At 44.4% G+C, this 12,159-nt stretch overlaps 1 protein-coding gene across 1 annotated transcript in view; it reads right to left on the reverse strand.

Moving 5' to 3' along the window:
• LOC102924946 (inhibitor of carbonic anhydrase) overlaps window positions 1–4,409 on the reverse strand; it is a 40,104-nt gene extending 35,695 nt beyond the window's left edge. Inside the window, exons 1-2 of the mRNA XM_006978669.4 lie at window positions 4,368–4,409; window positions 3,942–4,062 (exon numbers count right to left, since the gene is read on the reverse strand). Coding sequence (XP_006978731.3) covers window positions 3,942–3,984 — 43 coding nt within the window. The 5' untranslated portion in view covers window positions 3,985–4,062; window positions 4,368–4,409. The remainder of the gene's footprint in view (window positions 1–3,941; window positions 4,063–4,367) is intronic.
• Window positions 4,410–12,159: the final 7,750 nt, after the last annotated feature.

Genomic DNA, 12,159 nt, shown 5'->3' on the forward strand with positions numbered 1-12,159 from the left:
GTGATGGCTGTAATTCATGCCTGTGATTCCAGTCCTCTAGAGGCTAAAGCACTCTGTCTCTAAAATGAAACAAAAAAAAAAAAATGAAGGGGCAGGAGAGATGGCACCAAGGTTAAGAGCACTTGCTGCTCTTGCGGAAGACTCAGGTTTGGTTCCCAGCACCCACATGGCAGCTTACAACTGTCTGTAACTCCCTGTGGTAGTTTGAATGTAATTGGCCCCATAAGCTCATAGGGAGTGGCACTATTAAAAGGTGTGTCTTGGTGTTGGGTTTTTAGCTCAGTGGTAGAGTGCTTGCCTAGCAAGCACAAGGCCCTGGGTTCAGTCCTCAGCTCCGGGGGTGGGGATGGGGGGATTGGGAGGGGGTCTTTGTTGGAGTGGATGTGGCCTTGTTGGAGAAAGTGTGTCACTCTGGAGATAGACTTTGAGGTCTCCTATATATTCTAGCCAGGCCACTTCTGTTGGCCTGCTGGTCAAGATGTAAGCACTCTCAGCTCCTACTCCAGCACCATGTCTGCCTGCATGCTGCCTTGCCTCCTGCCATGACGATAATGGACTAAACCTCTGAACCATTAGTGAGCCTTCCCAATTAAATGTTTTCCTTTATAAGAGTTGCCATGGCCATGGTGTCTCTTCATAGCAATAGAAACCTTAAGACACTCTAGTTCCAGGAGATCTAACACTCTCTTCTGACCTCCCCAAGGCTCCAGGCACACACATGGTCCACAGATGTACATGTAAGCAAAACACCCATGTATATAAAATAAAGGTAAATAAATCTTAAAAAAAAAAAAACTAAAACAAAGCCAGGATGTAGCTAAGTTGTAGAATGCTTACACAGCACGCAAGAAACCTTAGGTTTGATCACACAGTGGTACATGTGTTTAATACAAGCTCTTAGGGTAGAGACAGAAAGATCAGTAGTGGAAAGTCATTTCCAGCTATATGTTGAGGCAGCCTGGACTACATGAGAGCCTGTCTCAGAAAGAAAACTCTTTTCTAAAGAAAGCAACCTGTTGGCTGCCAGGTGCTGAGGTGAGAAAGGAAACAGTGCTGATTACTCAATAGATAATGAGTTCTCTTCCAAAGTGATGAAAATAGTGCTGGTTAGTTTTCCATCCTCAACTTGATATAACGTAGAAAGAGAGATCTCAAGTTGAAGAATTGCCCAGATCAGATTGGGGCCAGTCCGTGAGAGATCGTCTTGATTCACCATCGCTACGCAAACCTATACACATGTAAAGTGCATCTGCCCACACAGGCACCCACACACATTTGAACAAGCTTGTATGAATGCAGCACACACAGAGGGAGGGAGGGAGGGGAGAGAGGGACAAGAGGAGGGAGGGAGAAAGAGATGGAGAAAAAGACGGAAAGGGAGAGAATTCCCAGTCCTGTGAACCAGGTCCTCTTGGAACCATTACAGCCCCCTCAGTCATTGAGGGCTTTATGCCCACGGTCTGCAGCAGTTGAGGAAGTTTCAAGGAGTGGGTCATTCAAGTACCCGTGGGAACCCATTGGTACCCACTGATTGTCTATACACAGAAACTTCCTCTGCCTGCACTGGGGTGAGAGCCCGTGCTCTCGGGTGACGATGCCCACCGAGATCTACTGAGATCACTGCCCAGGGCCTCCCGGTTGCAGCCCTTACTGCGCTCACTATGGAGTCTTGACTCTGGGTTCCACAGAAATCATTCTGAATTCCTAGAGTAACCAACAGCCCCGCCAAAAAACCAATTCTTTTCTTTCCTCCATGGTGGTGGTGGGGTGGGAGAGGAGTGACCAGTTGTGTTGCTGGCAGAATTCCCCCCCCCCCCAAATTTCAGGTTCACTTTGTTTTGGGTATTTGTGTCCCCAAATATACCCTTGTATACAAACTACTTTCCTTCCGCTCTTTACTTAGTAATCAACCCTGGGGGGGGGGGGGGGGGGGATGGCCAGAGAAGGAAGAAGAAAGGCCAGGCTATCGAAAGGCTTCTATTGTACGTCAGTTGACAGAGATGGATCATACACGACAGCCCCTAATCTCTAAACCCTGATTGGTAAAAACTGTAACTGTAACTTGGCAACAAGTGTTGGTGATTTTTACACGTATAAACCCCGCTTTCTGCCCGTGCTCGGGGCTTCCGGGACAAACGAGGCTCCCGAGTCCTTGTCCTGCAGCCCTGGTGGATCAGTGACCCGCTTCTGTGGTGATTTAATAAGATCTTTGGAACTCATGTGTTGTCTCTCTCCTTCCTTGTGGCACATCACGGACTAGGTGTGACAGTCACTTTAGGACCTGGAGCTGTGCGCAGCCATTTCTGAGTCACAGCAAGACCATCATGACCTCAAGGCCAAGCTGTTCCAGGACACTGTGACATGAAATGTTGCCTGACTGCCTACATAGGAACACACACACACACACACACACACACACACACACACACACACACACACACACCTTCTTAGAATGCCTCTGTGCAGACAGTTTCTATTGTCTTGCCCACAATGGCTATACCACAGTACAGCTAAGAAACTCTCCTTCTCCTTTCTTCTGTCTCTGGTAAATTCATTCACGGCCTGTGCGTCACTGGCCCATCACCACTATCCTGGCTTGACAAACAGAAATATTTTGAAAAGAAAGACCGTGCACAAACAAACTAAGGTTGAGTGGCGTGTGCTAACACAGACAAGGTGTGTCGTAAATAGCGTTTCACCACTGATGAGAGCCGGAAGAGGGAGTCTGAGCACTCTGACTACTTCAGACTGAAGGGAAGGGCTGCTGGTGGCCTTCCCCTCACTCACTGAACAGAGGAATCTCTTGGGCCCCAGAAGAGCCCGTTGCTCTTGGCTCCTGTGGGGCTTAGGATATGTGTCCCTTGGGACCCCAGAAGAACCCGTTGCTCTTGGCTCCTGTGAGGCTTAGGATATGTGTCCCTTGTGTTCTGTGCTTCCTGGTCCAGCCTCTTTGGCTGCTGCTTTGTCACCTGCCACCACTAGTGTCCTTGTTGGGCTGGAACACTGAGTTTTGAGGAACACAGGCCCCAGACTCCTGCCTGGCCTGGTAGCCTGGAGAGAGGTCAGGAGGGAATGGGATCTAGAGGGACATCACTAGTCTGATGTGTAAACACACAGCCTGTTGGGAAAACGAACTTTTGGTCAGTGCCAGACATTGCCAAGGAGATAAGGCAGAAAGAAAAACGGACACCAGTCCTGTTCAGGAGAATTCTGAAAGAGACCAGACAGCGGCATTCTGAGAGAGACTGACCCCCTGCGCGGCTGCTGGCGGCAAAACTTGGCAGGCACATGCCTACCATTGCTGCTCTCTCTCCTCCCCTCCCCCAAGTAAGATACCTACTCTAGATATTATTTACCAGCCGCAGACTAGGCAAAGCTATGTGGAGGAAGATCCAACCATAGTGGAGCCAGGAAGAGCTCTTCACTGTGAATGAGTCCTTCCCTGGAGAAAGGAGCCCACCCTCCCAACCCAAGAAGGGGCTTCTGCATCTATGTGTTTAGAACTCTGCCTGCCTCTAGCCACATTGTCTCATTTTTCCAGCAACTGTGTGTCTGTTGGCGAAACATAACTTCAAAAAACTTAATATTGTGTGGATGCCACGTGTGGAGGTCAGAGGACAGTTTTCAGGAGTTGTTTCCCTCCCACCGTATGGGTCCTGGGATCTTAAGTTGTAGGTCATGATATTGGTGTCTTTCCCCGCTGAACCAGTAAACACAAGTTTTACACAAGGAAACCGGCTTAGCGAGGGCAAAGGATAGCCCCCGGGTTGCGCAGCAGTGCGTGGCAAGTGGTTTCAATCTGATTGCTCTTCCCTGGGTCCACAGTCTGTCCAGCTACGGCACAGGGTCCCGAAGGTGGCTGGCCAGCTAGTGCCACCCGGTGCCCTCCCCCAGAGAACCCAGGAGGGCCAGCCCCCTGCCTGGCTCTCGGGCACACTCACCTAGGGTCCCCGCGCATAGCAGGACACAGAGACCCAGCCTCATCCTCAGCCTTGGTAGCACTCCCCCGAGCCTGGGTGCACTTTCCCCAGCGGCCAGAAGGCTGACTGACGAATCTGCCTGCTGGGAAAGGTTCTTCAGCCCCAGTTCGGGCTGATCGCCACCGCCACACCCTCCATCCCTTCCTTATCTGGCCAACAGAAACCCAGGCTGCTGGGGATCGCTAGCCTCGGTCCCTGGGTGGAAAAAGTGCTTCTCAGGAAAAAGTCGGTGTGCACATGTGTGCGACCTTAACACAATTTTCTTTCGGAAATTCTCACTTCTAAGGACCCTAGGTGGATCAAGCAGAGGTTCTCCCGCTGTCTTGCTAGTGGCGCTGTCCTCTCTGTGACCCCCCTCTCCCCATCCCCACCCCCCAGCATACACACCAGTAGCGCTGTCCCTGCTTGGTGAGGCCTGGGTCAGGCACAACAGTGACCCTCACAGAGTTTCTCGCCCTCGCAGCAGCAGCCCTGTCCAAAGGGCTGTGACTTCTGCCTAGGAAAATCCGATAATTTTAAATAACACTTTAAGAACTTCGAATTAGCTAGGCAGTGGTGGCGCATGTCTTTAATCCCAGCACTCTGGAGGTAGAGGCTGGCGGATCTCTGTAAATTCGAGGCCAGCCTGGTCTACAAAGCGAGGTCCAGGACAGCCAGAACTGTTGTTACCCAGAAAAACCCTGTCTCAAACAGAGAGAGAGAGAGAGAGAGAGAGAGAGAGAGAGAGAGAGAGAGAGAGAGAGAGAGAGAGAGAGAGAGAGAGAGAGAACTTAGAATTAAAATAGAGTAGGTGTACATCAATAATTAGTTATTACTGAGAAGACTCCGGTAGAGCCAGCCCCCACATTAGGAGGCTGACCCCTGCAGAGCATCTCCCACATAGGTGGCCCCGACCTGGACTTCTAATAGACACTAAAGTCTGCTAGTTTCTGAACTCCATAGAGATGAAATCATACGACGACGCAAAGCCTAGCTTCTTTCACTCCGAGTTAATCTGGTGCGATTCACCTATTCGGAGGTGTGTGGTTGTTCACCAGTTCTCAAAGCCGGGTGGTGTTCCATATTGTGTGATCGGAGAACACTTCATCTCTCACCCTGATGACTGTAGTACCCAGTTTCAATTCTTACAGATAGTGCCGCTAGGGATAAAATTTTAATTTCATTTTATATGTGTTGCTGGGATCTGAAAACAAAACAAAAAACCAGAGCCTGGTGTGAAAGCGCATGCCTGTAATCTCAGCATTTGTGAGGTGGAAGCAGCTGGATTAGGAGTTCAAAGTTTCAGCTACATATCGTAGTGGAGGCCAGCCTAGGCTAGAGACCTTGTCTCAAAAACCAAGCAGATAGGGCTGGAGAGATGACCCGGTGGTTAAGAACTCTGCTTTTCCAGAGGAGGAGAGTTCAGTTTCTGCAGCCACGTTAGATGTCTCACAATCACCTGCAACTCCAGCAACAAGGGGAACCCACACCTCTGGACTCCAGCTACAGCAGATCATGCCTCCATGAGTGCTCACACTCATGTGCATATACATATAATTAAAAGTAAAATAAGCCAGGCAGTGGTGGTGCATGCCTTTAATCCCAGCACTCGCGAGGCAGAGGCAGGTGGATCTCTGTGAGTTCAAGGCCAGCCTGGTCTACAGAGCAAGATCCAGGACAGGCTCCAAAACTACACAGAGAAACCTTGCCTCAAACAACAACAACAACAAAACCCAAAACTTAAAAAAAAGTAAAATAAATCTTCAAAAAATAAATAAAAGACACAATCAGAAAACCTCACAGTTTTTACACATTGAGTTTGAACGGGGTGGTTTTGCTACATTATTTTGTTAAATCTGTTTCTTTTCAGTACTTTATTTACATTCTTATGTCTTCAATTGAATAATGACAAGTTTTGTTGTTGTTTTTTTTTTTTTCTTTTCTTATTGTTATCATTTCCCCCGGCCCCAGACTCGGTTAACTGCAGTCATTAGGAGTTCTGGAATCATCTGGTACAAGCCTTCTAGCGCAAATAGGCAAGCATTTCTTCAGAGCACTTTGCCAGAACAATTGTTGGGTCTGAAAGCAGATGAAGTCCTAATTTAACAGATCCTGAAAACTCCTAGTGCCACGCCAAGACGCACTAAACATAGTTATTACAGAAAATGTCTATTGTTGTTTTTAGATGTCATTAGCAATGTTGAGGCGCTTCCCTCTGTCATGAGTTGCCGACATACTTAAAAACATGGCTGTGATTGGGTTTTTCTCTTCCTACTGAAATAGTGATATGATTCCCCTGCCTTTTCTCTTAGTGTGGGAAACTAGTAGAGTGCTGGTTTTGTTCTTTGTTTTTTGGGACAGGCAGGGTCCTGCTATAAACTAGCCTGCCTTCAAACTTGTGATCCTCCTGCCTCAGTGTCCTGAGGGCTGGAAATAGAGGGATGTTTAGCCACATCTGACTTCTAATTTTGGTTTTGTTTGTTTTGTAAAGGAGATTGAATCCAGAACCTCATATTTTCTAGGTAAGCATTCCACCACTGAACTACTAATTGAATTTTAACTACTAATTGAATCTAACCTGCTAATTGAATTTTGGATTTATTTTATTTAATGTGTTATGAGTGCTTTACTTACATGTGTGCCCAGTGCCTGTGAAAGTCACACCAGGGTGTCAGGTCCCCTGGAACTGGAGTTACAACTGGTTGTGAGCCACTGTGTGGGTACTAGGAACAGAACTTGGGCCCTCTGTAAGAGCAACAAGTGCTCTTCATCACTGAGTAGTCTCTGCAGTCTCCTGTTAACTGATTTTTAAGCATAAAGCTACTATTATATTTATGCAATAAACCTCATTTGGTCATTATGTGTAATATTACCCACATATTGTTGAGTTGGTAATATTTTCTTTAGGGTTCTTTTCCATATCTATTTTTTTTAAAAACAACCATTCTAGGGAGTGGAGAGATGTCTCAGCATCTCCTAGAGAACCAGAGATTGGTTCCCAGCACCCATATGAGGTCACTCACAACTGCCAGCTCCAGGGGATCTGATACCCTCCACAGACACCTGCACTCATGTACACATACCCACACACATACCCACACACAGACATACACAAAATCAAAACTGAAACACAACTTTTAAGAGAGAAAAATAATCTTGCAGTTTCTCTTTATTCTAATATCCTTATATTTTTTACTTTAACATTGCGATGACTTTTGAACTGAAAAATGTTACCTCTGATTCTCTGGAAAAGATTATGTAAGAGTAGCATTCCCTTTTTCTTAAATGTGCATAAGACATCAGCAATGATGTCCCCTGCATTTGGAGCCTTATTTGTGAAAAAGTTTTCAATAACACACTAAGCTCTGTCTCCTCCCCTCCTCTCTGGTACTAGGGATTGAACAGGGCTTCTTACATGCTAGGCAAGAGCTGTACCAAAGAATAATCTTTCAGCCCTTCACTTAGTTACTGATTAGTTTACAAGTAGACACAATAATATCTACCTTATTATCCTATCCCATCTATTCCCCTTTTTTCTTATTCAAGAGTATCCTGAGTCTAAACTTTATAGTTTCACTCCCAACCCTAATACAATTTATAACCAACCCCTAACAGATGACAATTATCCATAACTCTGAGAAAACAAAACCTTTTGGGAGAGGGGGTGTTGTTTTCTTAAAATTGCTTTCCGCTATCTAGAGGGCGACAGTATCTCTGTGGGATCCTGTAAGAAAAGTAAAACAATGGCTAAGTCTCATAAGGACTGTAACATTTGTAGCCAGTCTCAGAGTGATGGGTAAAGCTTATCTGAAGTTCTGGCTAGAGGTGTAAGATGATGGATTATCTTAGCCACCTTGGAACAGTCCTGAACAGTTTGTAGTCCAGAGATGATCGATGCATGGTGTTTGTCCCCTCAATATCATCATTATGAACCAGGTAGAATCGTTGTTGTGGGGCCCCATCTTCCTTCTGTTATTGTTAATTGTGGAAAACTTGAACATTATTAATATCAAAATGGAAAGTTTACATTTTAATATGGCATGATATGTAAAGAAAGGCCCTAAAGAATCAAGAATAAGCATGGAGAGAAATAGAATCTTGACAACAATAGTCCTTACATTATTGGCTTTATTCTGTCCCACAGCAGGTGGCTCTTCTGATATGAGACAGAATCTCTTAATTTTTTTCTTTTAACAATATGCTTGGGTTTAGAGGAGAAAGCCACATTCCAACTCCCAAGTGAACTTGATTTATAGTTGAATTAGGACTACAACTTTTCTAGAAGTAAAGAGATATTCATGTTTAGGCAGTGAGATATTGTCATGTAGAGTATATTAGTACCAATAGATCCGATTATTTTTTTGTTCGTAAATTTTTTATGGATATCCTTCCCTTCCTTTTTAGATGTCTAGATGTCCAAGGCCTTTTGACTTCTTGAAGATGGGTATTTCTATTATCCTGAAAAGACAACAAAACAGAACCCTGCCCCGACCCTTGTTTGGTGAGTTTTCCTTACAACTTGCAAAACTATCACATAGGTGGATGAGCTATCACTTCTCCTTATCAAGAGGTTTCTCCTGTTCCCATTGAATTTTTATTCATTTTGATGGTATCCATAGCTTTTCTTCTCCTGTGGAAACAAAAGCTAAATCCCTTCCCCAGCATAGCACATATCCTGGTTTCCATTCTGAGGTCAACACATCTTTGAAGTACACCGGCTGATTTAGCTCAGGTTTTTTTTTGTTTGTTTGTTTGTTTTTGTTTTTGTTTTATTGGCCAATGTCTCTCCATAGCTGTTGTTCCTTTCTCATCAGCATTAAGAAAATTCAGTGTTAATAAGGCATTATCTTTGGAGGCTTTTGTTCTTTCTGTTTATAAAGCATTTCTTTTAAAGTGTGATTAGATCTTGGGACCAAGCAGCTGCAGGACACAGGAAAACTTCCGGCTACACACAAGTGCCTGTAACTCCAGTTCTAGAGAATCCAGTGTGGTCTTCTGTCTTCCACAGCATTTATCTGCACTCACATAGTGTAAAATTCAAATAGGCACACACACATACACGTAAATAAAAATAAAATAAATATTTAAAACAACAGCCCCCCACATACGTGAAAAAAAATTGGCTTTGTTAATTTTTCTGTATTGTATACTCACTCGTGTTATTTCATTGATTTTTGCTTTATTGACTATCTTTGGATTTTATCTTTTCTCTAGTTTTCTTTTGTTTTTTTGGGGGGGGCGGGCGGGGGAGGGGTGACAGAGTCTTGCTATGCACTCAGTCTGGCTTGGAACTTTCTGTTCTCTTGATTTAATCCTGCTTTGAAGAAGTAACCTTCAATATTCTAATCCTGGATTGGATTATGGTGCCTGACTATGATGCCTGATATGGGACTCAAACATTTGTTGAAAAGGTGAATAAATACACATCAATGTCCCAAAAGTAGGTTGAGCAATTTCTTCTGCGGGCCTGTAAGCAAAAAACACATAGGTCCATGGGTGACCGTTCTTCCTAGAGTTAATGATCCACCTAAAGCTAATACACTCCAAATCCATAAGGGCCAAAGTACCTGCTGACCTGAGTAGAACATGCTCTGAAAATGTCTCACGTCCAGGGACAGACTCATAGCAAAGGAAGGACATCCAAAGGGCTAAAGTCACCTCATGGGCACAGGCTGTCAGTCATCAAATGGAAGGTCAGAAAAGCTGGACCTCATGGCGTGTGTCTGTAATTGCAGTACTTGGGAGGCAAGAGAATTAAGAGTTCAAAGCCAGTCTTGACTACATAGTAAGTTGGAGGCCAGCCTGGGCTATGTGAGACTTTCCCCAAAAATGCCACACCAAACAAAAACAAAATCTGGAAGGTTAAAAGAGGAAACAGTTTTGAAGATTTTGTGCCAAGGGTGATCTTTGGGCATGTGTGATTTCTGTGTACCAGGCACTATAATAAATGTTTTCTTTCTTTCTTTCTTTCTTTTTTCTTTGGTTTTTCGAGACAGGGTTTCTCTGTGTAGCTTTGCACCTTTCCTGGAACTCGCTTTGGAGACCAGGCTGGCCACGAACTCACAGAGACCCACCTGCCTCTGCCTCTGGAGTGCTGGGATTAAAGGCGTGTGCCACCACCGCTCAGAGATAAATGTTTTCTTAATGTTAATTTATGATAAGTGCATAAGTAGTATTTGACTTTTTTTTTTCATCCAGGAGGAAAGGGAAGCAGAGAGGTTAAGTAATGTGTCCAAGGTCCAATGAGCAGTATGTCAAAGTGAGCACCTGCTTCCACAGTTCATGTTTTTGCACATGTGGTCTTGGACATTTGTCCCAGGAACAACTGTACACCCTAACTCTAATTAATCCTAAAGGGAACCTCTTTCACAAGTTCCTGAGGAATACTGGCTTTTATCTAATCTCCAGAAATCCTCCTATCATCCAGCTTGAATTAAGCCAAGATTGTCATTTCTGAACGTATGCAGTCCCTGAGAACTAACAGCAACCAATTCAGAATAGGTTACGTTGGCACCAGCTGCCATAAGATTTTCTAAAAGCTCAGTGGTTTAATGGAGCAGTTGACTTCTTACTAATGTATAGCTCAGCTGGCAGCCATGGTGGTGATTCATGAGGGTGGAATCCTTTCAGTCACCTGGAGATCTAGACTCAGAAGTATGACATTAAAAAAATTAGTGTGTATGTGTGTGTGTGTATGTGTGTGTATATACAACTTGTGAGAGTTGGTTCTCTCCCTCCAATCTATAGGTCTGGGGATTGAACTCAGATTATCAGGCTTGGCAACAAGTTGCCCTTACCTATACCTATTGAGCCATCTCACTAGTCCCAGCTCTTCCATTTTTAACATGCATCAGTGTGTTATCTAGAATAAATAAAAATGTGGGAGATGATGCAAGAGGTTTTTGTGGATCTGGAAATGATAAACATGACTCCTGGGGGCTGGTGAGGTGGCTCAGAGGGTAAGAGCAGTGGCTGCTCTTCCAGACTGTCCTGAGTTCAATTCCCAGCAACCACAAGGTGGCTCACAGCCATCGATAATAAGATCTGGTGCCCTCTTCTGGTCTGCAGGCAACATGCAGGAGGAATATTGTATACATAATAAATAAATAAATCTTAAAAAAAAATAAATAAACATGACTCCTATATGTATTCTATTGGCCATAATTCAGTCATATGGTCTTCATTTAGACAAGTTATTCTCATCCTATGGGTTGTGAGCCCTTTGGGGGTCAAACATTCCTTTCACAGGGGTTGCATATCAGATATTTACATTATGACTCATAGCAGTAACAAAATTAGTTATGAAGTAGCAATAAAACTAATGTTATGGTTGGGGGTCACCACAGCATGAGGAACTGTATTGAAGGGTCACCGCATTAGAAAGGTTAAGAACCACTGACTGAGATGTAAAGTGGATTCATATTGCTTATTGCCATCAAAAGTCCCTGCTGGCTCACTTAGGAAGTGAGTTTTCAGGTCCCTCTTCTAGCCACATCTGCACTCTTTAGAAATGGAGTCCCTGGCTGACAATCTCTTTCCGGCTCAGCACAATGTCATGAAATAGAAGCTGCTGTGTAGTAATTTCCTCTGTATTGAAATAGTCCTCCTGTAAGATGCAGGATATTCATGAAACTTAGGAGTCTCAGAAAATGTACAAGATTCACAAGGCTCCTCCACATGATAATATAAGCTCCACATAATAATATAAGCAGTCAGCAATTGCTAGGGAGGAAAAGGCTCCTTGTAGTTGCCTGCAAGTTGGACAGGAAGCTCCAGTGGGTTCATGAGTCATCCCAATGGTGGGGTGGGCCTTTCAGTGGTACATCATCTGCCTTTGAGTCGACTGTGTCTCTGCAAATAACCCCAAGTTTACCAGGCTAACTTGGGTGCATTCATTTCTTTGATCACCCATTTCTGGGATAAATAGACTTTTTCTTTTTTTTCTTTTTCATGTTTCTCTGGGAATAGTCACGTAAAAAGAGCACAGGTCTTGGATCTTTGTTTTAGTTCAGCTCCCCCTGCAAGAAAAAGAAAAGACAACAACTTTTTTTTTTTTTAAGACATGGTCTTCTATAAGCCCAGGCTGCCTTTGAATTCATTATGACACTGGATTTCTGCTCCTCCTTCCTCCACCTCCAAGTGCTGGGACTGCAGGTGTAACACCACCACAGAGGTTTAAGTGATGCTTTGAGTCGAATCT

Source organism: Peromyscus maniculatus, chromosome 7, assembly GCF_049852395.1.
Source record: "Peromyscus maniculatus bairdii isolate BWxNUB_F1_BW_parent chromosome 7, HU_Pman_BW_mat_3.1, whole genome shotgun sequence".
Lineage (NCBI taxonomy): Eukaryota > Metazoa > Chordata > Mammalia > Rodentia > Cricetidae > Peromyscus > Peromyscus maniculatus.